General features: G+C 23.9%; 9 protein-coding genes across 9 annotated transcripts; 3 read left to right on the forward strand and 6 right to left on the reverse strand. All coding sequences in view use genetic code 6, as the record gives it.

The window, feature by feature from the left end:
- Positions 1-326: 326 nt before the first annotated feature.
- Positions 327-6,075, forward strand: TTHERM_000053939 (zinc finger lsd1 subclass family protein; the record flags this gene model as incomplete). The annotated part of the gene is made up of 5 exons (XM_012795491.1): positions 327-711; positions 805-1,275; positions 1,488-2,014; positions 2,069-5,980; positions 6,040-6,075. 5 exons carry the CDS (start codon positions 327-329, stop codon positions 6,073-6,075), a joined length of 5,331 nt encoding a protein of 1,776 aa, XP_012650945.1.
- A 138-nt stretch (positions 6,076-6,213) lies between these two features.
- On the reverse strand, positions 6,214-6,726 carry TTHERM_00053940 (hypothetical protein; the record flags this gene model as incomplete). Its single annotated transcript, XM_001007523.2, has 1 exon — positions 6,214-6,726. The coding sequence occupies one exon, from the start codon at positions 6,724-6,726 to the stop codon at positions 6,214-6,216; it is 513 nt and encodes a 170-aa protein (XP_001007523.2).
- Positions 6,727-7,609: 883 nt separating this feature from the next.
- On the reverse strand, positions 7,610-9,599 carry TTHERM_00053930 (calmodulin-domain kinase; the record flags this gene model as incomplete). Its single annotated transcript, XM_001007522.3, has 9 exons — positions 7,610-7,660; positions 7,715-7,923; positions 7,980-8,069; positions 8,128-8,442; positions 8,494-8,595; positions 8,768-9,102; positions 9,164-9,231; positions 9,300-9,443; positions 9,498-9,599. The coding sequence occupies 9 exons, from the start codon at positions 9,597-9,599 to the stop codon at positions 7,610-7,612; spliced, it is 1,416 nt and encodes a 471-aa protein (XP_001007522.2).
- Positions 9,600-11,233: 1,634 nt separating this feature from the next.
- On the forward strand, positions 11,234-13,249 carry TTHERM_00053920 (serine/threonine-protein phosphatase 2A 65 kDa regulatory subunit A beta; the record flags this gene model as incomplete). Its single annotated transcript, XM_001007521.1, has 4 exons — positions 11,234-11,351; positions 11,461-11,706; positions 11,768-12,232; positions 12,336-13,249. The coding sequence occupies 4 exons, from the start codon at positions 11,234-11,236 to the stop codon at positions 13,247-13,249; spliced, it is 1,743 nt and encodes a 580-aa protein (XP_001007521.1).
- Positions 13,250-14,268: 1,019 nt separating this feature from the next.
- On the reverse strand, positions 14,269-16,578 carry TTHERM_00053900 (MIF4G domain protein; the record flags this gene model as incomplete). Its single annotated transcript, XM_001007519.3, has 1 exon — positions 14,269-16,578. One exon carries the CDS (start codon positions 16,576-16,578, stop codon positions 14,269-14,271), a length of 2,310 nt encoding a protein of 769 aa, XP_001007519.1.
- A 653-nt stretch (positions 16,579-17,231) lies between these two features.
- Positions 17,232-17,669, reverse strand: TTHERM_000053889 (hypothetical protein; the record flags this gene model as incomplete). Its single annotated transcript, XM_012795490.1, has 2 exons — positions 17,232-17,286; positions 17,341-17,669. The coding sequence occupies 2 exons, from the start codon at positions 17,667-17,669 to the stop codon at positions 17,232-17,234; spliced, it is 384 nt and encodes a 127-aa protein (XP_012650944.1).
- Positions 17,670-18,446: 777 nt separating this feature from the next.
- On the reverse strand, positions 18,447-19,414 carry TTHERM_00053890 (transmembrane protein, putative; the record flags this gene model as incomplete). The annotated part of the gene is made up of 2 exons (XM_001007518.1): positions 18,447-18,646; positions 18,703-19,414. The coding sequence occupies 2 exons, from the start codon at positions 19,412-19,414 to the stop codon at positions 18,447-18,449; spliced, it is 912 nt and encodes a 303-aa protein (XP_001007518.1).
- A 1,131-nt stretch (positions 19,415-20,545) lies between these two features.
- On the reverse strand, positions 20,546-21,693 carry TTHERM_00053880 (transmembrane protein, putative; the record flags this gene model as incomplete). Its single annotated transcript, XM_001007517.2, has 2 exons — positions 20,862-21,693; positions 20,546-20,781 (listed from the first exon to the last, which is right to left on the reverse strand). Exons 1-2 carry the CDS (start codon positions 21,556-21,558, stop codon positions 20,546-20,548), a joined length of 933 nt encoding a protein of 310 aa, XP_001007517.1. The 5' UTR covers positions 21,559-21,693.
- A 2,816-nt stretch (positions 21,694-24,509) lies between these two features.
- On the forward strand, positions 24,510-24,779 carry TTHERM_00053870 (hypothetical protein; the record flags this gene model as incomplete). The annotated part of the gene is made up of 1 exon (XM_001007516.1): positions 24,510-24,779. The coding sequence occupies one exon, from the start codon at positions 24,510-24,512 to the stop codon at positions 24,777-24,779; it is 270 nt and encodes an 89-aa protein (XP_001007516.1).
- Positions 24,780-24,848: the final 69 nt, after the last annotated feature.

Genomic DNA, 24,848 nt, shown 5'->3' on the forward strand with positions numbered 1-24,848 from the left:
ATTAGTAAATTTGTTATTAAAAATCATCTCAATAGATCAGCTATTTTTAGGATTTACACTTTCAAAAAGGTGATTCTGAGTTTAAATAGGTAAAAAAAACTTAATTATAAATATAATTGAAATATTTACTAAAATTTATTGATTTAATAAATATATAACAAACACCAAACTTCTCTTTATTGGCATATGAGAAAACATAAAACTAAATTCCTCCTTTTTTGTTTACTACTTATCTAATAAGTATTTCTTCAAAGTAAATTTTGTAACATTAAATTTGTCTTTTGATTTTGAATTATATACTTTAAATAGATGACATCAACATAGAAATGATTGATCGTTCAAACTTGAACGATTCAACTATTAAAATAAATAAAATAAATTGTGAAAAAGTCACTAATACAGAGTTCTAAAATTATTACTTTGGAATGTTCTAATGTAATAAATCTTTAAATGCTAACCCTGCATAGGATATTCCTATATTTTCTTTTACTACAGCAATACCTCATTACCAAAGAAGTATAAGGGCTGATATAATTCATATGTATAGCGGAGATTCTAAAGCAACCGTTACAATTAAACCAGATGATTAAGCATAAACAGTAGTTTAAGTAAATACTAGTAATAATAATATCTTATTAACTAGATTATAAGTAGATTGCACATCAGATGCTGATGAAAGTTTTAATAAAGACATAGATCAATTTTATAGAGGTAGATTTTATACATATTTATTCTAATACCGTTTTTAAAATTATTTCTAATTACATTTTTAAAATATTTTTAAATTCTATCTTAATAAAAAAGGATCATGGACTTATTTAAAATCGTCTTCAAACACCATCAAACTAGCTTTCGATTCTAGCTGTCCTGAAGATTATAAATTTTCGTAGTTTAGAGTTTCAGGTATTTAAGTAAATATTAGTCCTTGCCATCCTACATGCTAAAGTTGTGATGGCCCTTTAGAAAATAATTGTCTGTCATGTGCTATTTCTTCAGGAGCTTCAGGTCCTGTGAAAGGTAAATGCACATGTAATGACCCAACTAATGTCTTTTAATTTGGTATTTGCTTAAAAACATGTGACTCATCTAAGTTTTTATTTGAAAGTAATAAAATATGTGTATTAATTCCAAATTGCTTGTAAAATGTTGATTCACAATGTTAAAAATGTAAGAGTGGATACTATTTAGCAGATGGTTAGTGTTTCACAGATTGTCCTGCTGGCTATTAGCAAATGCCTAATAATAACTGCTTGTACAAAAATGCTAACCTCATAGGTATTTTTATTTAATTTTTCTATTTTATTTTAAATTTTGAGGGAGGTTTATTTTCATAATTAATTCAATAATCTCAGAATTTTAAGTACTTAATTTCTTCAAAATTTTTTTAACTCTTCGATTGAGGATTTATAACTATCCCTCCCCTTTAAAATAATAAAATCTACAATAAAAAGAATATTTGAAATAGTTTTACATTTTAATAAATTTAGGTAAAAAATATTTCTCAGGGCTTTTAGGTAATGATTTTTCAATGATATCTATTGCTAATTTAGGGATTGTTATGTCAAACTATCTTCAATCAAATTCTCAATAATCTTAGTTTTCAAGATGCAATTAAATTAATTTTCTTGGAGGATTTTTTATAAACTAAATGAATAGTACAATCAATTTCCCAGAAACTACTAACATTTATAAATAAGTTAGTGTTTCTTTTAAGTATATTTTCGTTGACTATGAAAATTCTGGAAATTCGGGAGTTTTTGTTGAAGTTATTGTAGGCTCTTAATCAGTAAAAAATGAAATTCGAACAGATACTGCTTCATCAATTAATATTTGTGGATTAAGCAAAAAAGACATCGTTGGTTTTTATTCGAATAACTTTTTATTGCCTAAATCTAGCAATTTTATTATAAAAATTACTAATTCAAATAAAAGCTCTGACTTTAGTAGCTCTAGTTCAAGTAGAAATGCTCATACTTACTTTGGCATTAGAGAAATAAATGTTTTTGGATTTGATGTAATTTTTCATTCTTTCTTATTATTTTTTATTTAAATGGATTTTTAATTAAAGTGCTCTGTTGACTTCTGCTTATTATGTTCAGGTTCTAGTTGTTCGTAGTGTATAGATGGATACTATTTACAATCTAACTCTTGCTAACCATGTGGAGCTTTATGTGCAACATGTAGTAACTCAGCTGAATGTAAATCATGTAAACCTAATTTTGTTTTGAACTCTTTAAAATAGTGTGTTTGCAATGATGGTTACTACTTTTCTAACAACGATTGTTTATAGTGCACAAATAATTAATGCAAAGCATGCATTTCTTCAACACCCTCTACATGTACAGCTTGTTATCCTGGTAAAGTTTTATCCCTTAATGGATAATGCTTAGATAAATGTCCATCAGCACAGTATGCTGATGCAAATAGTGCTTGCTAAAATTGTTAAAAAGCAAACTGCTATACATGTGATCCTTTGTAATCTTCAAAGTGCTTATCTTGCAAAGACCCTTATTTTTTAATAAATTAAAATTGTGAGTCTAAATGTCCTGAAAAGTACTATGAAAATATTAATACAAGATAGTGCTTAGCTTGTTACAATCCCATCTGTAAAAAATGCAATCCTTAACCTGATAATAAATGCACTGAATGCTATTCCCCTTAAGTTTTATAAAATGGAAAATGCTAAGATACCTGTGATTATGGTTATTACAAAGATCCTTTGACTTAAAATTGTCTCATTTGCTCAGGTATATGTAAGGAATGTAAACCTGATAATCCAGCATATTGTCTGTCATGTCATGCACCTCTAGCTGTGAAGGATGGAGTTTGCAGCAGTTCATGTGGTAAAGGAAATTATATAGATGAAGATAATAATTGCTAAGCTTGTCTAAATAATAAATGTCTTTCATGTGATCCCATTTAAACAGACAAATGCCTTAATTGTGGGGAAGGCTATTACTTGTACAATGACGACTGTGTTACTGACTGCCCTTCTTTAGGATTCTATAAAAGTGAGTCAGATAGATAATGCAAAAATTGCCCAGATTCAAACTGCTTATCCTGTGATTCTAATAATCCAAATATTTGTTCTAAATGTAAAAGTCCTACAGGTCTCTTAGGAAGTTCTTGTGTTCTTGATTGTGGTGATAGTAAATATATAAACAATTTAGATTAAATATGTACTAATTGTTAAGATTTGAATTGCAAAATTTGTGATCCAAATGCTCCTGGTAATTGCCTCAAGTGCATACCACCTTTTGGTCTGTTAGGATCTGCTTGTGTGTTGGACTGTGGAGATATGTATTATTTTGATTAAGATTTAATATGCTAGGAATGCAGCAATAAATCTTGTAAAACTTGTTCTCAAGCAGATTCGTAAATATGCTTAACTTGTTTTTCAGATAAAGTTTTTCATGATTCTACCTGCAAAGATTAATGTCCTGATAATTTCTATAAATCTACCTCTTCTAATTTATGTCTCAAATGCCCTGACGAAAATTGTTAAAAGTGCAGTGCTGATCTCCCATCTAATGATTGCTTATCCTGTATAGCACCTTATGTTTTGCAGGATTCTGTTTGTGCTTTAAAATGCAAAGATGGATATTATATTGATAACCTCTAAATTTGCTAAAAATGTAATAATAGTAATTGCTAGCACTGCGATCAATCTGACTCAAGTATTTGCTTATCATGTGAGGCATCAAAAGTATTGCATTAGGGAGATTGTATTGATAACTGTCCAAGCGGCTATTATAAAAATCCTGTAACTGGGTAGTGCTTATTATGTATCAGCAATAATTGTGATGTATGTGATTCTAACTTTCCAAATATATGCTTAACTTGTTAATCTACATTTTTGATGTAAGATGGGTAATGTGTTCTAGCTTGTAATGATAATTACTATGTCTCAGGATAATAGTGTTTATCTTGTGAAAACAAAAATTGCTTAACATGTGATCCAAATAACTCTAAAAATTGCTTAACGTGCTCAGAAGATAAACAAAATTATTTAAATGATTGTGTCAATAAATGTAAGGAATCAGAAGTTTATGATAATGTGAAAAAAGATTGCATAAAGTGTTTAAACAACTGTTTATCATGTGAGCCATCTGATCCATCTATCTGCACAGCTTGTCATCCTCCTAATGTCTTAAGTAATTCTTAGTGTAAATTAGAATGTGATGAAGGAATGTATATTGATAATAGCTAAAATAAGTGTGTTAATTGTTAGAATCCATTATGTTCTAGCTGCAACCCTTTTAAATCTAACGAATGCTATTCTTGTAAAAAACCAAAAATTCTTTTAGGGGTTGATTGTGTTGATAAATGCGAGAGCAATATGTATGTAGATTCTACTAACAACTCATGCCAAATATGTTCTAATCCCTAACAGAACTGTCAAACATGTTTAGAATCAAACCCACTATTTTGCATATCATGTGAAGCTCCTTTTGCACTGTTAGGTAATGATTGTGTTTTAGATTGTGGAGATGGTTTTTCAAAAAATGAAGTTACAAATACATGTGAATAATGTATAAATAAAGACTGTAAAAGGTGTGATCCACTAAATAAAAATGAATGCACTTCATGTGAACCACCTTTAGCTTTACTTGAAATATCCAAATAATGCTTAAAAAATTGTCCTAGTGGTATGTATGTTGATTCAGTATTAAATATATGCAAAAGCTGTTCTAATTTATCTTGTAAAACTTGTTTAGAATCTTCTTCTGATAAATGTTTGTCTTGCGAGATTCCTTTGCATTTATAAAATAGCTAATGTTAAGCTTAATGCTATAAAGGATACTTCCTGGATACTTCACTTAATTAATGTCTTCCTTGCTCAAACCCAGGCAATAACTGTCTTACATGTGACCCTTTGTAACCTTAGAAATGTAATAGTTGTGAAAGTCCTCAAGCTCTTTGGTAAGATAACTGTGTTGACAAATGTGAAAATGGTTATGTAATTGATACTAATAATTAAATTTGTGTTAAATGTCTAAATAGTAATTGCTTGACATGCAGTTTTCCGGACACTTAAAAATGTTTGAGTTGTGAAAGCTAGAAAATTTTAGATAAAAATGATTGCTTAGATAGGTGCTTACCAGGCATGTATTATGATGTAACTATGAATACTTGCTAGACATGCTAAAATAATAAATGCGAATACTGTGATCCTTCTAATAGTATTAACTGCATTTCATGTGCAAACCCAAAAATAAAGAAAGGTTATGATTGTGTGGATTCTTGTGGAGAGAATATGTATATTGATCTGCTTTCAAATTCATGTAAGAGCTGCTCAAATAAAAATAATAATTGCTTGACTTGTTCAAATCCCCCAAATGAAAATATTTGCACGAGTTGCTCAGATCCTTATGCTTTGTTAAATTCTGATTGTGTGGTAGATTGCGGTAAAGGAAAAGTTAAAAATCCTGTTTCAAAATAATGTGAAGATTGTTAAAATAAAAATTGTTTAACTTGCTCTCTGGGTAATAAAGACATATGCTTAACTTGCCCTAACAATCTTTATCTTTTAAATGGAGATTGTGTTACGGATTGTGGAGATAAAATGTATGAAGAAAATAACATTTGTATGCCTTGTGTAGAATAAAGTTGTAAAACATGCTAACCAAAAAGCTCGACATGCACCTCATGCTCAGCTCCAAAGTATCTTTTCTAAGGTTAGTGCTTAGATGACTGTGGAGAAAGCTGGTATAAAGGTTAAATCGATTAAAACTGTTATAAGTGTAATAATGATAAGTGTAAAACTTGCGATGCAAGAGATAGTAATAATTGTTTATCTTGCACATACCCTAAATTACTTGATGAAAAAAACTGTGTTGATTATTGTGGAGAAAATAAATTTTTTGATACTTTAACAAATTCATGCCAATCTTGCAATAAAAACTGCAAGAAGTGTAAAGATAATTTATTATGCATAGAATGTTAAGCTGGTTATTTTCATTATAATGAAACAACATGCGTAAGTAGTTGTCCAAAAGAGAAGTTTCATGAAAACAAAAATTTACTCAAATGTGTTAGATGCTCAGATATAAACTGTTAAGATTGCTCGAATGATCATAATAAGTGCAAATAATGTATAAAAGGATATTATTTAACTTATAGTAAAAATAGCAATATCTAAGTATGTGAGAAATGTTTGGAAAATGAATGTTAAACGGTTTAGACAAGTCCTTCAAAAAATAACGAAATACTTCAGTAATCTCTAAATGCGTCTTTTGCAGTCTTATCTATTTCTGCAGGAATGTTGTCTCCTTTTTATATGTTAGTGAGTTTCTTTGATTTACTATAAGTAACAAATTATTTGCTGTTCATAAATGCAAATTACTCCTCCAATCTATATACGTTTTTTTAGCTATTTAATTTTGCTAATTTCGAAATAATTCCGAATGTGAAAAGCTCAAATTCAAATGCTCCGTAAAAGTTTAAACATGAAAATTTAGACACATTTCTTTTTAGTAATCTTATTTAGGCCTTTACAGTATGGGTTATTTCTCTTATTATATATGGAATAAGTGTTATAGTGAAGCCAGTAGGATAAAACTTAATTTCTAAATTTTTCAATTACTATAGAAATAATTATAAGTATAACATTATTATTGGCTTAGGATTTTTAACCTATTGTGATATTGCTCTTTCTGTATTTTTACAGCTTTATGATTTAGAGAATATGTAACCCTTGCAAATACTAGGCTTAATTTGTAGCATAGGTTTTATTTGCTTAATGTTTGGCTTAAATGCAGTCACTTTTTATGTCACTCAGAAAAGTCAAAACAATTTCAATTTAAAGTAGTATGATAGGTTTTTTAATGAAGGATTTAATAGAAAAAAGTTAGTTATAAATTTAATATTCTTACTGAGAAAAACATTTATCATATTCATTCTTGTATTCAAATAGCTTTCACCAATTTATTAAGCTTTATAAATATTCTTAATACTTGGCTTTGAGACGACTGCTATGCTTGCAATAAAACCTTTTAAAGTAGATAAAGAGTTTAAGTTAAATATTCTTGGAAGATTTCTTTTACTTCTAAGTTTAGTATTAATTGTATGGCTATCATTTGATGATGGGTTGAATAATTTAAGCGAAATATTGAGAAATTTGATTGAAATATCAATTATGATCTCTTTAAGTTTTCTATTTGCTAGTTAATTGGGCTATTTATATTACAGCATCTTCAAGAGAAGAAGTTTATCCAAATCATTAAATTTACTGAAAAAATCAGGTCAAATTTGATAAAAATTTTTTTAATAATGAATTAAACAAAATATTATTGAAATAATAAATCTATTCAATATTTATATTATAAAAATATTTATTCAAAAGTTACTTTTACACATTTTATTTATGCATTTAATTTAGATGAATTTAGTATTTAATTATTTAGAAAGAAAATTTAAAAAAAATAAAAATATTTATTTATTTATTACTTCTAGATATATTAATTATATATTTAATTTAGATAAGTTTAACTATTTTAAAGTATTTATTTAGTTAGTTATGTAGTCAGTAAGTAAGTAAGTCATTTAAATGTATCCTTTATTGTAGTTATTCAAATAATTTATTTGTTTGATATTAAGATAATTCAAATCAAGCAGATTAAGAGGGAACCATCATTTCAACAAATTCTTCATAATCGATCTTTATTAAAATAAATTTATTGATTTGATTTGATTGATTTAAACAAAAATATACCTCTCCATTTCCGTCCTTATCAGCTTCTTGTATGACACTCTTCCAGTAGTCAACTGAGTGATCCAAAAAATGATCATCAGAATCTAAAACTTATTTTAGTTCATCTTTGCTGATTGAGCCACTTCCATCAATATCAAGAGCTTTAAATGCCTAATATAATTTTTCTTGCTTCATATACAACTGTTTATCCATCGAAGCTGCTATAAATTCTTAAAAAATAAAATAATTAATAAAATAAAATTGAAATCATAAATTGCTTTTTTACCACTATACTCAATTTAACCATTTTTATCTGTGTCTATCTCTTTTATAATTTCTAATAATTGACTTTATTTGCCATCAAAATTCTTCATACCTTTTTGTTATTCAAATTTATTTAAGAAACTAAAAAACGAAGATTGCTGAATGAATACCTTCTGTTATCTCCTCAATAGAAAGTACACCATCACCATTTTTATCGAGTTATTTAAATTGCTTTCCTAAATCAATAATTTCAGTTTCAGAAAGTTGACTTGCAATAAATGTAAGAGCGACTTTCTTTAATTTAGAATTGGAGGTAAAGGATTTCAGATTACCTACATCGATGTTTAAATTAGCAGATTATTTTTATTCAGTAGCACACCAAGGGTGTTTCAAAATTTCATTAGCTTTTAACCTTTAATCTTAAGGAACCAAGCACTTACGGATTAAATCTTTAGCGTTTTCGCTGACGTTTTAAAATTATGGGACTTTTGTTAATTTTAAAAATTAAATGCAAAATTAATAGAGAAATATTTTACAGTCAAATGAGTAAGTTCCTTTTTCTATTTTCTCAAATATTTTAGAGTCATTGCTTCCAAAGAAAGGAGGAATACCTGAAAGAAGAATGTACAAAATAACACCTTTTATATAAATAATTAATAAGTAAAAATATAGAGTGTTTTCTTTAATTATTTTAGTTAGTTTTATATGATAATATCTTTTACTGGCTTTATTATTTATTTACTTACTATAAATTTATTAAGCTTCTAAATATTCTATGAAGATTTTAAATAATAAAATAAATATAAATACCTAAAGACCACACATCACAAAGCTCATTATATATTCCTTAGAGTACTTCAGGTGCCATATAATAAGAACTTCCAGTTTTACCTAAAATATCTTACTTTTTTTACTATTTATCAACAAATATGCAGCTTAAACCGAAATCAGCCACTTTAATATTATCCAAAGATTCTTTTTACAAAAGCAAAAAGTTTTCTGGCTTAAGATCTCTGTGACATATATTGTTTGCATGGCAATAGCTGACAGCTGAAACAATTTAATTAAAAACTAATCTTGCTTCTTCTTCGCTAAATTTTTTCTTAGCAGTAATAACATCAAATAACTCTCCTCCTGAGCATAGTCTGAAAAGTAAAATATACAAAAACAACTTAATGAGTGATTTAAATAAAATAATAAATATACTCCATAGAAAGATAAACATTTCTCTAATCCTCAAAGGTCTCATAAAGACGGATGACATTTGGATGGTCCTTTATTTAAAATAAAAGAATATTTTTTACTTAAATATTTAAAGATGAGTAAAGTTAATTTATTTTACTAATTCTTTCATAATGTTGATTTCATTCAAAAATTATTGAGGATCTCTAACTCTACTTTTAGGGATTACTTTAATAGCTCTTGTGTCATTAGTTCCTTTTAGCTTGCATGAAACGACACTTCCAAATTGTCCACTTCCTAAAGTCTGAATTAAAACGGCATTTTAAAATGCAAAAATTTTGAATTATAATTATTTTACTCTCTTCTTAGACCACTCATAGAAATCATCTATCCTACCAGCGTTTGATTTGATGAACCACTACTTTTTGACAAGAGCACCTTATTTGCTATCTTTTTCCATTTTACTATCAACCTAATTATTGTATTTTAATCAGTTTATTTTTTGCTTGTTTGATTATTCTTTATGTTTTTTTATAATTTTGCAATTATTATTAACTTTTATATTGTACTAGTTGATATGCTCTTTTAAATGCCTATGATATATGAAGAACATATAAGAAATCTCTGTAGGACTCTCAAAAATAATCAGATTGAGTGTTAATCAAAATTGTATATTCAGATATGTGTTTATTTAAAATTATTTATTCTCATCAAAAACCTATTTAATTTTTGTAAGCTTATTTATTCTTCTTCAGTTTCTTCTATTTTGGAATAGTTTTTTAGCTTATGAGCTTTATAAAAGTGTAAGAAAAGTAACTTTTGCCTTTTTTAATCAAAACATTTTATTTTAATATAAATCTTGTAATTAAAATAAATATATATTTCTTTTATATTTGGTACTAAAGAGCTTTTCCATATAAAAATATATTTTTTACATATCTTTAAATTTCTATAAAATTGGTTAGAATAGATATTCTTAAATATTTATTTTAAATAATACTATAAAATTTATAAATTATAAAACTTAAACAGAAAAAATATGCACCCTAAAAAATAGATTTAAAAATATAATAATGGCATTCCTAAATACAATTTTAACAAACAAATATATTTAATACTAAAATTAAAAATAGAATCTGTAATTAATATTTTAATTTTATGAGAATCAAATGAAATTTTAGATTTATTTTTCTCATTAATCATATTTTATTTATTCTTCTTAATAATATTAGTACATTAAATGAAATTATAAAAATATTATATCACAATTAATATATTAATAATCAATAATTTATGCTTAATGGATTAAAATATCTTCTATTAATGGTAATATATACTGTAAGTCTTCATAAATTAAAACCAATATCCCCTCCTAAACTTTATAAGAGAAAAAAGAGTAAAATTTTCAAAAAAATATTTTTGATATTAATTTATTTTGTAGTTAATATTTGAGGAGGATTGAGGTAAACTACTTTAAAATTGATAGAAAAATATTTCTAATATGAATGAGTAATATGAGAATATTCTAAAATTTTCATTAATTTTTTGAATAAAATATATATTTTAGAATATTTTTTTAGAGATCACTGCTTTAATAGATAAAATATATCCATTCATATAAAACTAGTGTTAAGAAAAAGCATATAAAATTAATGTATTTTTTTTAAATTAAATAATTTCTAATTAAAATTTAATTATTAAAAAAATTATTATATTTTTATAAAATTATCTACTAAAAAAATATTAATTAGAAAAGAAATTTAAATGAAATTAAAAATATTCAGTTTTTAAACAAGTAAGGAAATATTTAAAAAATTTAGAATAGTATTCAGCTTAATTGAAATATAATATAAATTTTATTATGAAAAATAAATAAACAAATAAAACAAATATTTTTTATCACTCAAGCTTTTTAAGAATTTAGAAGATCCTTTTTTAAAAAATTAAATAAATTTTGATTTTTAGAAAGAAAATATAACAACTATCTATTAATTTTTTGGAGTACCAGCCAACATTTAATAAGGAAATAAATAGGTTTGAAAAGTCGATAAAGAAGAAACTTAAAAACGATATAATAAATTAGATTAAGTATAAATGAATTTAGAGGATAACGATGAAGATTGCACAATATATATAGAAGAACTTAAATCTGATGATCCCAATCTTAAGATCAATGCAGTTAGCAAAATAACTTCTATCGCTGAAATATTAGGTAGACTTATCAAATTTAGATTTAAGCATTTGCTCATCAAATAAAAGAATATCTTAAACATATTGTGACATTAAAGATAAAAAAATAACTATTTTATGTATGTAAATAGGTCCTCGTAGAGTGAGAGAAGAATTGATACCTTACATTATTGAAATAATAGAGGAATTAGATAACGAAGATGAATTTTTAATTAAGCTTGCAGAACAAATACTTTTGTTAAACGACTTTATTGATGGAAAAGAGCATTCTCATTTATTAATTTCTCCTTTAGAATTACTCTCATCTATGGAAGAAAATTCTGTCAGAGAAAAGGCAGTAAAATGCTTAATTTAAATTGCTCAAGATTAGTCGCCAAGTAATTTTTTTATCTTAACATTAAAATATAAGTAATTGTTTTTTTCTTAAAAAATACATAGAATTCTTCACTAATAATTTCCTTCCAATGGTCAGATAGCTTGCTCAATGGGATAACTATTCTTCAAGAATATCTGCTTGCAGTCTTCTTGGGGCTTGCTATAGTTAATTTAATTAGACTGAGAAAAAAGAAATACTCTAATTTTTTTAGGAGTTATGTAGAGACGATACTCCTATGGTAAGAAGAACAGCTGCAGAGAATCTAGGATATATTGCTGACTGCTAGAAGGGTGATTTTATTTACTCAGTTTTAGTGCCTTTATGGCAAGATTTAGTTTAAGACTAAACTGACTCAGTAAAAGTAAAGGCTATTGAAGTATCAATTAAACTTATGGATAAACTTAATAAATAAGAAGTCTCAGACTAATTTGTTAAGCCTCTTAAAGATGTATTAAACCTTAAAAATAAGAGCTGGAGAATAAGATATGCAGTTGCTGAAGTTTTGGGTGATCTTGTTAATCACTTAGGTATATTAAAAAAAATTAATTTTATTGTTGTTAAAACACATTTCTGAAATGATATGAATAATATAAAAAATAGATAATATTAATAAATTATTTATAAATAAAGAAAAGGAAGTTAGTAGAAAGGAAATGGTAACTATTTATGAAACATTATTAAAGGATAGCGAGCATGAAGTTAGGTCAGTAGCTTTAATTAAATTAAAAGATATTTGTAAGTGCTTAACTGAAGGTGTATTGGTTAATAATATATTGCCTATTTTAAATGGGTTAGTATAAGATACAAGTTAGCATGTAAGAACCTCTCTTGGTGAAGTTCTCTGTTCTATTTCTGTTAATTTTGAAGTAAAAAATGTAATAAGTGGTATCCTCCCTATCATAGAGAATCTTTTAAAAGACGATATGCTTGATGTTAGACTAAATGTCATGAATAATATTGAACCTTTAAATAATCATATTGGTAATGATAATGTCAAAAAGAGTGTTTTGCCTCTATTTGAGTAAATATCAACAGAAAAGCAGTGGAGATTCCGTCTGGCCTTTGTTGAATTCCTACCAAAGCTCACACAATAACTAGGATTTGCAGAGTTTAAAGATAATTTAATTGAGTATATGAAGTAGTTCTTCTTTGATCATTATTCAGAAATCCGTTAGTAAAACTTTAAAAATTTTATTACTCTATCAAAATAGCATGGATATTAAAACATAAAACCCATCATAGTAGAGGGTATAAATAATTTAGCAAAATCAAGTAATTACATATTTAGGGTTTCTTCTCTTTAGGGTATCTAAATAATAAGTGAAATACTCCCTAAGTCTGATCTTTAAAGTTTGTTTGAAGATATGTCTAGTAAACTAATGAGCGATCCTGTTCCTAACGTTAAAATTAATCTGCTTAAACTTTATATTTCTATTTAAGATAAATTAGATCCCTCTGTAAGAGTAAGTTTTAGTTCTAATGCAAAAAGATCTCTTGCACAAGATACTGATTCTGATGTATAATATTATATAACACAAATCTGATAAAATTATTAATTAATTAATTAATTAATTAATATAAAAAATTTTTTTGTAAATTTTTGAATTCAAATTTAATAATTGTAAATGAAAAATAATTTTAATCTATAAATAAAAAACAATTAATATTTACTTGTACATTTTAATCTTTATACATTAATTTGCCATATTTATAATTTCCTTTAAATATTTATGTTGGCTGAAGTATTTATTAGATAATAGGATACTTTATTTATAGAACAGTGCTTACTTTTATAATTTATTATAATAAATTAACAAAAAGTTAAATTATCGATTTTTTAGAGGAGTCACATTATTTTAGTCTTAGTTTAGATAAATAATTTATTTTTCAAGACATTATATTTAAATAATGTGCTTAGAAATGAACAAATAAAGTAATAAATTATAGTAAAGGAATTGCTATCCATTTTAATATATATGTTTAGATAAATTATTCTTTTTCAAAGAGTTTTTTTTAATATTTATTTAATAGTAATAATAAAGAGTTTTCAAAATTGAACTGATAAAATATAAAATATATCAAAGAATTCACTATTTTAAGCTTTAATTCTATATAAATTAATCTTTTTGAAGAAGCTTTATTTTATGGAAATGATAAAAATTAAAAAAAAAAATTATAGAATACAAAATTAAAGTAGAATACATGAATTTAAAAGTAAGTAACAATACATTATTATATAAATAGATTGGAATTATAATTTATTTATTTATTTTTGAGATTTTGGTTGGAATGAAAAATTAGGAAAAGCTCATTCATTTAATTTATTTATTTATTTGATGGATAGATAGATAGAGAAAGAAGGGTGAAAGTACTTAAGAATAAAAGGAAAGTGTGATTGTGTATGATGATAATTTAGGTTTTGATTTATTTTAGAAAATATAGTGATTATTATTTGATAGTCAGACACCCTAAAAATGGTTGATAGATCAACTTAACTTTGATGCTTCTTCCTCTCTTTCTTTATAAATGTTTTGCTTTTATTAAAGAAATTTGACATCGAAAATCAATCTTCTATCATGAAGTAATTAATTGACTTTAAGTAGGATACACAATCATTTTTAAATTGTTGGAAAAAGTAGTTTTTATCTTCGTCTTCGTCTGGATCTCCGCATAAAGTGGGCTTTATTTAGCCTAGTTCTAAGTAACCATTCAGGATCATTGGGCATAAGATATTTACAAAACTATCATTTAAATGTGGGAAATCACAAGCTTAAGAGTAAATGGTGTTCAAAGCGTTGTTTAGGGCGCTTAAAAAAGTTGTATACTAATATTTATCAGTTTCAAAAAGAATGCTGCTCATTAATTGATATCTTGAAGAAAGATTTTCAATACGAGCATCGAAAAATGTTGAGAAAAGGCTTTAGAGAACATTGCTAATTCCTAATTATGTAATTTAGGTTAGACATTCATCTTAGCTCAATAAGTTATTGTCAAGTTGTAAAAATACTCTTTTAACTTCCTTTGTGTAGTCTAAGTTTTCATATATTTCTTATTGTCTTCTATTTAATTCGTTAAAATGTTGGTTACGGATTTCTTCTTTAGTACGAGGGTCTTCTTTTTAATGAAGAGCTTTTTTCCACTTATTTTCCCAACGCTTGTTTAAGTTGACAATAAGAATTTAAATTCTCTTAGAAATACGATCAGTGGTCTTTAAGAATCTGAGTATATTCATAACACCATCGAAAGAAATGAATTAGTTTTCAAATAAATCTAGGTCTAATTAGTCTTAGGTTCTTTCACAGAATTAGTTGGTGATCTAACTCAAAAATTAGGAATCTATTTTAATTTGCTTTGAGGATAAATGATTCCAGCAATTTTCAAACTCAGGACCTATTGAGTCAATAAGCAGAATAATACCTTCTAAATTTCTGTCTTCTTCCATAAGTCCTCCGCAAATGTATTGATGAATCATTGTCTAAATAATATATGATATTATTTTCTTAGGTAAAAATTTAGACAAAAAGAGTTCTCCGAGGAACTTCAAAAATAGATTAAAGCTCTTTTTTTCCATAGCTTCTTGTTTTGAATTAATCTTTTTATTGCTTTCGGTTGATTCTTCTTCATCGTTAAGATCATTCGCTGTCTACCTGCTATTACTCAAAATACTATGAAGCTTATTTTGGTCATAAAATAAGTCTTGCAAAACAGCAAACATTTATCCTTTGAAAGTCTTTTATAAGTCTATATTTGATGAATTGTTATTTGCCTTTTCTATTTCTTCTTCACGTTCTTAGATGTAAATAGCCATTTGAGCATATAATTTTGTGTATTTGGCTTCTTTACAGACTTTACTGATTAAAGAAAAGATACATTTGTTTATGTTTCTTTAACATAATTAGAAGAATTAATCTTTCAAATTATTGAAATTATCAGGAGTGACAATATTTAGTAGGAATTTCAATTCATCTTGAGATTGAGAAAACAAAGGTGTTCTAATTTATCTCCATTTCGAATCTTAGTTTTCTTCTAAAATAGAATCTGGTTAGATTGGTAAAGTTAAATTTCTATTTCTATTATTTTAATGTCTTCTATTACTGTTAGCTTCTGTTTACAAGTCGATCTAATAATTCTAGTTCTTATTGTTTTAGAAATTATTGATAGTTTATCTTACTGTGACTCTTTGGTTTCTGTTTCCTCCATGTCTTTGTTGCTAAGAAGAATTTGATTCTTCGTCTTAATAGGATTAATTTGAATAACTGGTTTGGTGTCTTCTTCTTAAATTACTTTATTTTGTGAAAGACTCATATTGTCTTGCATTAAATTCTTGAATTTCTATGGGGATATTTTGAGTGATTTCATCTTCAAAATCAATAAAGTTAGTTGATAAGAGATAATTTAGACCTTCGAACGACTTAAGGTAAGATCTTTGTTAAGCGTGTTTTTCAGCATCTGCAAAAATTGGCATGATTATATTTTCTTCAATGTAACATTTTAACAGTTCTAATTGCTCAAGTCTTTCTTATTCTCTCAAGCGCTACAATTCAAGTTCTCTTAGTCTTTCTTCCTCCTCAAGTTGCTGCTTCTTAATATTTTCTTATCTTAATCTTTCTTCTTCCTATAATTACTGCTGTTTACGACGCAATTCTTCTTGGCCTTCTGCAGTATCAACTTTTCTGACATATTCAAAAGTTTTAGAATTGTTTACTTTACCATTGTTATTGTTATGGTTGTTGTATCTTTTCTTGTTGTTATTATAGTTGCTATTTTTAAAGTTTGAATTATTTGCACTCTATTGAGAGTAATTTTGAGAGTTGAACCTCTGATTTCGCGATTATGGTGGCATTTCACCACTTGGTTTTGGTTTGTTGTTCATGTTTTAAATTTTGTTAAGTTTTGTTTATTTATTGTTTTTTTTAAAATTATTAATCAAAGAAAAGCTGCTATTATTTAAAGTAAATAACATGATTTGTGAATGGAAAATTTGTATAGAAATCAAGCTAATAATTTATTTTAATAGCAAAATGAATGAATTTTCTGATTGAAATTAACCAAAAATTGTCAAATTTTAGGTAAACAAAAAATATTTTTATTAATTTTTGAATTTTAATATGATATTAGAAGCGCTAATGCTGATAGAAATAATTATATGTATTTACAAAAATATAGACATACATGCATACATAAATACTATATTAATATTTTGTTAGAGACGACTTTTTAATATTTTCTACTCTTCAAATTATAAGTTGTAAAAATTACAGACAAACACAATAAAAAATTAAAATTAGAAAATTTCAAAACTTGTAATTCTTTCATATTATATAATAATTCTTCTTATTTTTGCAGAGTAAAAACCTTTCCTTTCTTTTTCTGGAAATAATTAATAAAGTTTTAAAATTTCCCGCAATTTTCATTTTATTTTAAATTCACTTAAAAGCATTGTATCTCTGTGAAGACCCTTCATTTTTAAGGGTTTTTTAATTTGGTTTCAATTATTAATATGTGTGAATTTCCTTTCTTTATTTTTCAAGTTTCAATAGGCAAAATCCTGGATTATTTTCCTCTTTTTTATTAGTTAACCCTTATTGAATAATTATAGCGTCTCTTAAAAATTGATAATTTGAAAAATTGTTACCTTATATTTTATAACACTTTGTCTATTAGGACGCTCTACACATTTAACTTTGATTAATTAATATTAAACATTTAGTTCTTTTTTATTCCCAGTTTAGTTATTATTACTAAATTTCGTACCTATTCGTTAGCAAAAAACTTAATAATACTAATTATTTTTAAATAAAATTTTTGCTAACTTTAAGTTATTTAATCAAAAATAAAATCAGTTGATTAAAAATATTAATTGCAATGGTTTTATTGTTAACGTGAATAAAGATAATCAATTATAATTGATTTTTGTTTAATATTTTTAAGAATTGCATAAAATTAAACTTCTAAAAATTGCATCAGTTTTTGTTTCATAAAAAATAAGGAAACTAATTAATTATTTTATTTAAAATATTTATTTTTTAAACTATTTTAATTTTCTTAATAAAATTGACAAAGAGTGGATATTTATTTCAGTTGAAAACAAAACAGTAAAAATTATATAACTTAATATTTTATGATTTTGATAATATTATTTTTATTTAAATATCAAAAAAAATAAAAGGAAGAGGTGGTTATTTAAATTTTAAATTTATAATATAAAGTGCATATGTTTATGTTCGTTACCAACCTCCTAACTACTTCTTTAATAGAATGTACTAACAATATTTTCTTATTAATTTTAATATTATAAAAATCTTAGATTATTAATATTACAATAATGTATTAATATTTATAAAAAATACAATCTTTCAATAAGAATTTAATCAATTTTATTTTTATTTTATTAATCCAACATAACTTTTTTGGGCAAGTTTAATAAAAATTTAAATAAATTAAAATTTAGTTTTTTTGATTGATATAAAAATGCAAACTATATTTTTAATATATACTTTATTAGAAACAAACATTTTAAATAGTAATACTAATTAATTACATAAATAATTATTTTTAATTTACATTTTTTAAAATTTGTTAATTAAAAGTAAAATTAAAGAAAATTCATCTAAAAAATAATTCATTTTGAAAAGTGATAAATAAATTTAGAGAATCTCAATAATTTTACCTAGAAAATTTATTATTTTATTTATATGATTTGAAGGAAAATTTAGTTTGTTTATATAAGTTAAATATTGTTCATAACTAGTCGTTGCTAATATTATTTGCTGAATACTATGCTGAAATATTTTGTTAAGCAAACAAAAAGCTCTTTTTAGTTGTTGAGTCTATCTTAAAAGGATTAACCTTACCCCTAGTTATATATTATTAAGATTTATCTTCAATATCAGGATTGCTAATTAATTTTTAAGAACTGCTATTATCTAAATTCTACTAATCTATTAAAAAAAAAGATAAAATATTTATAAATTGAATGTTAAAGAATATTTATTACTTTAATTTGAGGTATTTAATCTTTAGCAATATCTATAAAATTTAAAATTCACTATAAAAATTAATATGAGTGGAACACCACTAAGTATTAGTATTGTGTATTTTACAGCACCTGTAACACTATTAGAATCACATATGTTAGAAGGTAGCTTAACTAAACATTCTTAATCACTTGAGTTGGTAGTATTTTATAAGTTAATTTTATTGCAAATAATTCCTTTTTATACAGCGTAGCAGCTCAAATCTTCATTTACTACTATACCGAAAACGCATATACCTAGAACTAAAGTAAGTAGTGCGAAAAGAAGAGATATCTTAAATAATTTAGAAAGACTTTAAAGTCCTTAATGATCAATTTCATTTAATGAATAAATATATGTAATAAATGAGAGCAGCGATAAGAGAGAGTAAGTAAATTCTATTCCAATAATCTTTGATTCACTTTCTAATCCAAGTAATCTTAGTTATACATTCAAAATGATTAGCACAAAACTAGATATTTAAAATAAAAAGCTAATCATTAGCATAATCTTTAAAATTGTTTTTTCACTTCCATTTTCATCCATTTTAATATTTGCATTTATATTCTCAATTTTATAGATTACTTAAAAAGGATTTGCAAGCTTAGAGTCCATTTAGCTTTCTTTCTAATTTTTAAATGCGTTTTATGCCAAATTTGTTTCGTCTTTTAATGGTTTTTTTAGTGTACTCATTCAAATAAATTTAATCTAAAGTGAAAAAAAAAAATACTTTTTTTTTAAGATTATTTTCTGTAATAAATGTTTATGATTTTAAGAAACAAATTTATTGACTTTTTAATTTTAAAATTTGTAAGCATGAAAATTCTTTTAATTTTATATGACACTTATGTACCATAAAACAATTTTCATAATAAAATATACATAATCTATATTTTTGTTAAAAAGTTTATGGATATAATCCTTACATAGTTTTTAATTTTTAATTCAAATTTAGAATTGATAAATATCTTTATCTTAAATAAGTTTTTTAAGCCAATAATTTTAAACATTTATTTCTTTCTTTTAAAATTAAAAATTATTATTAAATAATTTTATTTTGCTAAACATCAAAATATATTTTACAAAACTTATTTATTTAATAATATATTTATCCCTAAATTATCTTATTTTAATAAAGAAATTTATTTTTTTAAAACAAAAATTTTTTAACATTTTAGTATTATCTATAATTAGTATCCCCTAAAATCAAGTGGGTTCTTAATGTAGAAAATATAGAGTAAATAATGCGTTTAAAACATTAAAAGAAATTTTATATAAATATATTTTAAACAAAGATTTTCTTCTTAAAGTGATAAATTTTAATTGCAAAATAAAAATAGTGATATTTTATGAGAACATAAAGAATATATTAAAAATAAATCAGATTTTTACTTAAAAATAACTTTTTATTATGCTAAACACTTACCCATAGCTTTAATTTTAGGTATTTTCCTTAAATAATATTGAGACAAAGCAGTAAATTGAGAAAAAAAATAACCATAAAATAAAATGATATTCAAAACAAATTTACTAAATTAATTAATTATTGGTACAATAAAGCAAAAGAATTACTTAAATAATAACAAAATTAAAAAGGGATTTTTAATTAAATATTGACTTTTATAAAATTGTAATAGAATCAAATAAAAGTTTTTCAAAGGTTTGATTCAAACAAATGTTAGATAGATATTCAAAAGATTTTAATTTTTATTAAATAAATAAATAAATAAATATTTAATTTTAATAGGGTTTTATTAAGTTTATCCAATAGAAATAGTATTTATTATTCAATTAATAATAATTAAGACTGCTTAATTTGTTTTTTCATAGCTGTTCATTATTTAATTCATAAACTTATCTACTCATTTATACTCTATTTTTTTAGTTTGAACCTCCACTTAAATTACTCATTTGCTAGGGGTTAGCCATAGCATTACTGGAGTAGGCGTATTTGCTAGTTTCTAGATCTGTACTGTAAATTAATTTTTAGCGATTTGAGAAAAAGTTTTAGTTGTTTTCAATAACTTATTACACACTACTATTTTAGAGTTCATGTTATTCTATTTTAAATAAAAACATTATTTTGAAAATTATGTTAATAAATAATTAAATAAACAAATTATTAATTAATTAATTATACTTTCGTTTTCTTCTTTTGATTTTTTTTTATATTGGTTGTATTTGTATATGCTAATTGCCATTAAAATAAGTGGAACTCCACAACAAATTAAGATAATATATTTCATTAATAAAGCAATTCTTTATTCGTAACATGTTGAATTAGATAATTTTTATTAGCAATTAGATTAGATTGTTTGGTTACTTGATGATTATTGATTTATTTACTATTAACAATTTTAATTGGTAGAGCAATCCCAACTTTTTGTTGTAAATATATTGAAAATAGCTACTCCTATGCCAAAGCTAATCAAAGTAAATATAAAAGATAATCTTATTGAGTTAAAAACATTTAAAGGCTCCCATTAAGATGCTTCACTGCATAAATAGATATATGTAATAACAGAAAGTATGGAGAAGACAAAAAATCCTATTTAAAGCCCAAGAGTTAATGAGTCATAATCGTATTCAAAGATTTGCAAGATAAGGTTAATTAAAACAATAATTGTTCCAACTATCTGAAATAACAAGCTGAACCCAAAGCAATATTAAAAAATTCCTTATGGTTTTTCCATATCACTAACTTGTACTTGATTTTGCTATATTTAATTAATATATGATGCATTCATAGATACTTTTGCATGGTCTTTCACAGTTGATTTAGCATTTTATTAATCTAAGCTTTTATTAGAAGACAAAGGATGTTAAAGATCGTTCATAAAGTATTCTTATTACTAATTTATTTACTATTATAAATATTGTCTCTACTATTAGTATATTGCTTGCAATATTCTTTATTGAATTAATTATTTGTCTACAATCTATTAAATAATGCAAAAAAAGAAAAGAAATATATATCTAAAAATTATTTAATTAATTTTGTGGATAAAAACTAAATATCAAAGATCTGTATATAATTATGCATTTGATTCTCCAACTCATAAATTATGTAAATTTAATAATCTTATTAGAATTAAATGAATAGTTCTATGCACTCATAATTAATCAAAGAAATACACTTTTAATAGTCTATCGTAAAAAGCTTAATATATATCTACATAAAAATAGGATATTTTAGTAAAAAAGTAATAATGTAAAAAATATAAATTTGTTACCAACTTTATAATTTCAATTAAATAAATACAGCAAATTCAAATTTTATTTAAAAATCTTATTACTTTGAATTAATTAATCATTCTATGAAATTATAATTTAATCAAAAAAATACCTTCTCAATAATTTATGCTAAAAAGAATAATTAAGTAGGATATTTTTATTAAAAAGTAATCATCTTATAAAGACTATTACCAATTGTATTTTACAATAATAAAATGGAATCAAAGCAAATCATAATTTAAAATAATCTAATTAATATCAAGTAAATAGTTCGAAAAAATCAATCAATCATAATTTATTCAAAAAAATACATTCATGATAACTTGAGCTAAAAAACTTTTTTTTAAGTAGGATATTTTTTAATTAAAATTAATCATCTTATAATGTTGAAATTATTTATAAAAATAAAATCAAAATTTAAATTAATAATTTTATTGCTTTGAAGCTAACTGTACTACTATACAATTATGCCAGCATAACCATTGCAAGTATACATTTTGGATCATTTGTACGATATTATTAATAAAATGTAAGATATTTTTAACAAATTTAATCAGCTAATAAATAAAATATTGACATTAATTTAATTTTAAAATACCATTTAAATAAAAAATATAATCAAATGAAATTTACTCATACAAATAAACTGAAAACTTAAATTAATCAATTTTTTTTAATTATAAATTATCAATTTATTTTCAAAATAGCAAAATAACAAGTTAAAAGCTTTATTAAAATGCTAAAAATAATTCAAATTATGTAAAATTTATCTTATATTCTTTTAACAAGATAAATGCTAATATTATACATGGAACAAATAATATTCTCCTATTTATAATACAAAGTTTTTTAAATTAAAATAAAAATATTTTTAAAACAAGTTTTTAGAAAGTAAGCATAGATAGATAAATTAAACTTTGTTTTTGGGAATTTCAGTTTTTTTCTTCAATTAAATTAATAAATAAAATAATTATAGACATTCAATTGCTTAGATATGAATGAATGAAAATTCTTATGTAGAATTTTTTTAAATATAATATTTATAATTTGTATAAACTCTAAATGAGTAGTATTCGAATTAATTTATTATCAGAAATGAAAAACTCTCTATAAAATTTAATTTGCTACCTAAAATAATTTTTGAAATATAACTATCTAGTTTTTGAATTTTAACTAAGGTTAATTTTTGAGAGCAAGTAATATAAAAATTGATAAAACTTTTCAAAATTCAAGTGATATTTGAGTATAATTTAGAAAAATTGAAGAAACTACTAGAAAACTTGTAATTTTTATCTATGAAATCTAGTAAAATTTTTCCAAAAAAGGATTAATTTATCATTAAATAGTAAATGAATGTTAAAAAAATTAATGCAATTTTTCTATTAAAATTAATAGTTAAGCAGTTAGAATTGACAAATCATTGAAACTATATTTCATTAGAAGGTGATTGTATATTTGTTATATAATTAACTATCAAAGATGCTAGAAATAAATGATATTATAAGAAATATAATATCTCTATAAGATAGATTTTAATAATAACATTAATTTTAACGCTATTATTTTTTAAATCTAAATTAATTTGGTTTGATTGTTTCTTTAATAGCTATCAAAACTTATTAAATAGGAAATAAATGCTCTCTGTATTATCTAAATATTTGCCAAGGTACACTAAATCTGATCAATACACGGTGTAATTATTTGTAAATAATAATTAAAATTGAATATTAATCGTAGCATTTACTTTAAAGTGAGCGGTTTAAATTAAATTTTCTACATTTTTTCTTATAAAACGATAGTTTTTAATAGATTTACTTAACTTTTTTACTTATATTAATTTGCATGAACCTAACTACATTTTAGATATATCTTTTAATGGCAAATCCAATAAAAAATAATTAACTGCAGTGGAAATTAAATTTATTTAATCTGATGATTGACTATGTAAACTAAAAATGCACACTTAATCAATAGGTATTTTACAGTGTAAATATACATATCAATCATAGAAATTTCTTAAACAAATTCAATAAAGAAGAATAGCTTTTTTTATATTAATTTATAATGATATTAAATTTTCTTTACTAAAATATTTTTCAAAGCCATGTGAATAGCTAGGGTAGGTTATATTAAATGTAAGTAAAGAAGAATTGAAAAAATGTCAACAAAGAAATTGATTTAATAATGCACACACTACTTTTTCCTTACAAATATTCTAATGTATTTTCAAGATAAGATGTAAATTAATTGCCCATCAAAAATACTAATTGGGGGATCTCATAAAAGAAAAAAAAAAGAATATGTAGATTTAATATGAAAAATTATTTGTTTGAAACATTCGGTTGTGGGTTGTTGTGATGTAAGGGAGTAATATGTATGGATTTTAATATTAAATTTAAGCTATAAGTAAATTTTATTAGGAATCTGAAGTAATATGAAAGTATATATATCTCAATATGTATCTATCTTTCTATTTAATTATTTATTTGTTTATCTTTCCTAAATCTAAAAAAATCGACAACCAACATTTGATCTATAATGAAAGAATATCAGAATGAAGGTGGGGGATTGTCATCTAATTGATTAAAATAAATTATCAAAAGGAGGAAAATATTAAAAGGAGTTTGACAGAATTAAAGAGTTGTTGCTTTATATGTTTATTGATTTGCTTATTTTGTTCGCTTAATTAAAATACTAAAGTTGTATGTCAAATGAAATTAATATCTTCTTATGGAAAATTAATGTCTTAAATACCTCAAAAAACTTTTCTCAATAAAATTTATTGAGAAAACAACTTAATTAAAATGATCGTTTAATGGTATGAAAAATGAAATTTTAATATCGCTTATTTGTTATAAAAATTCAACAAGTTTTCGGTTGTTGTTCTTTTGTT

This window comes from Tetrahymena thermophila, assembly GCF_000189635.1.
Source record: "Tetrahymena thermophila SB210 genomic scaffold scf_8254811, whole genome shotgun sequence".
Classification (NCBI taxonomy): Eukaryota; Ciliophora; class Oligohymenophorea; order Hymenostomatida; family Tetrahymenidae; genus Tetrahymena; species Tetrahymena thermophila.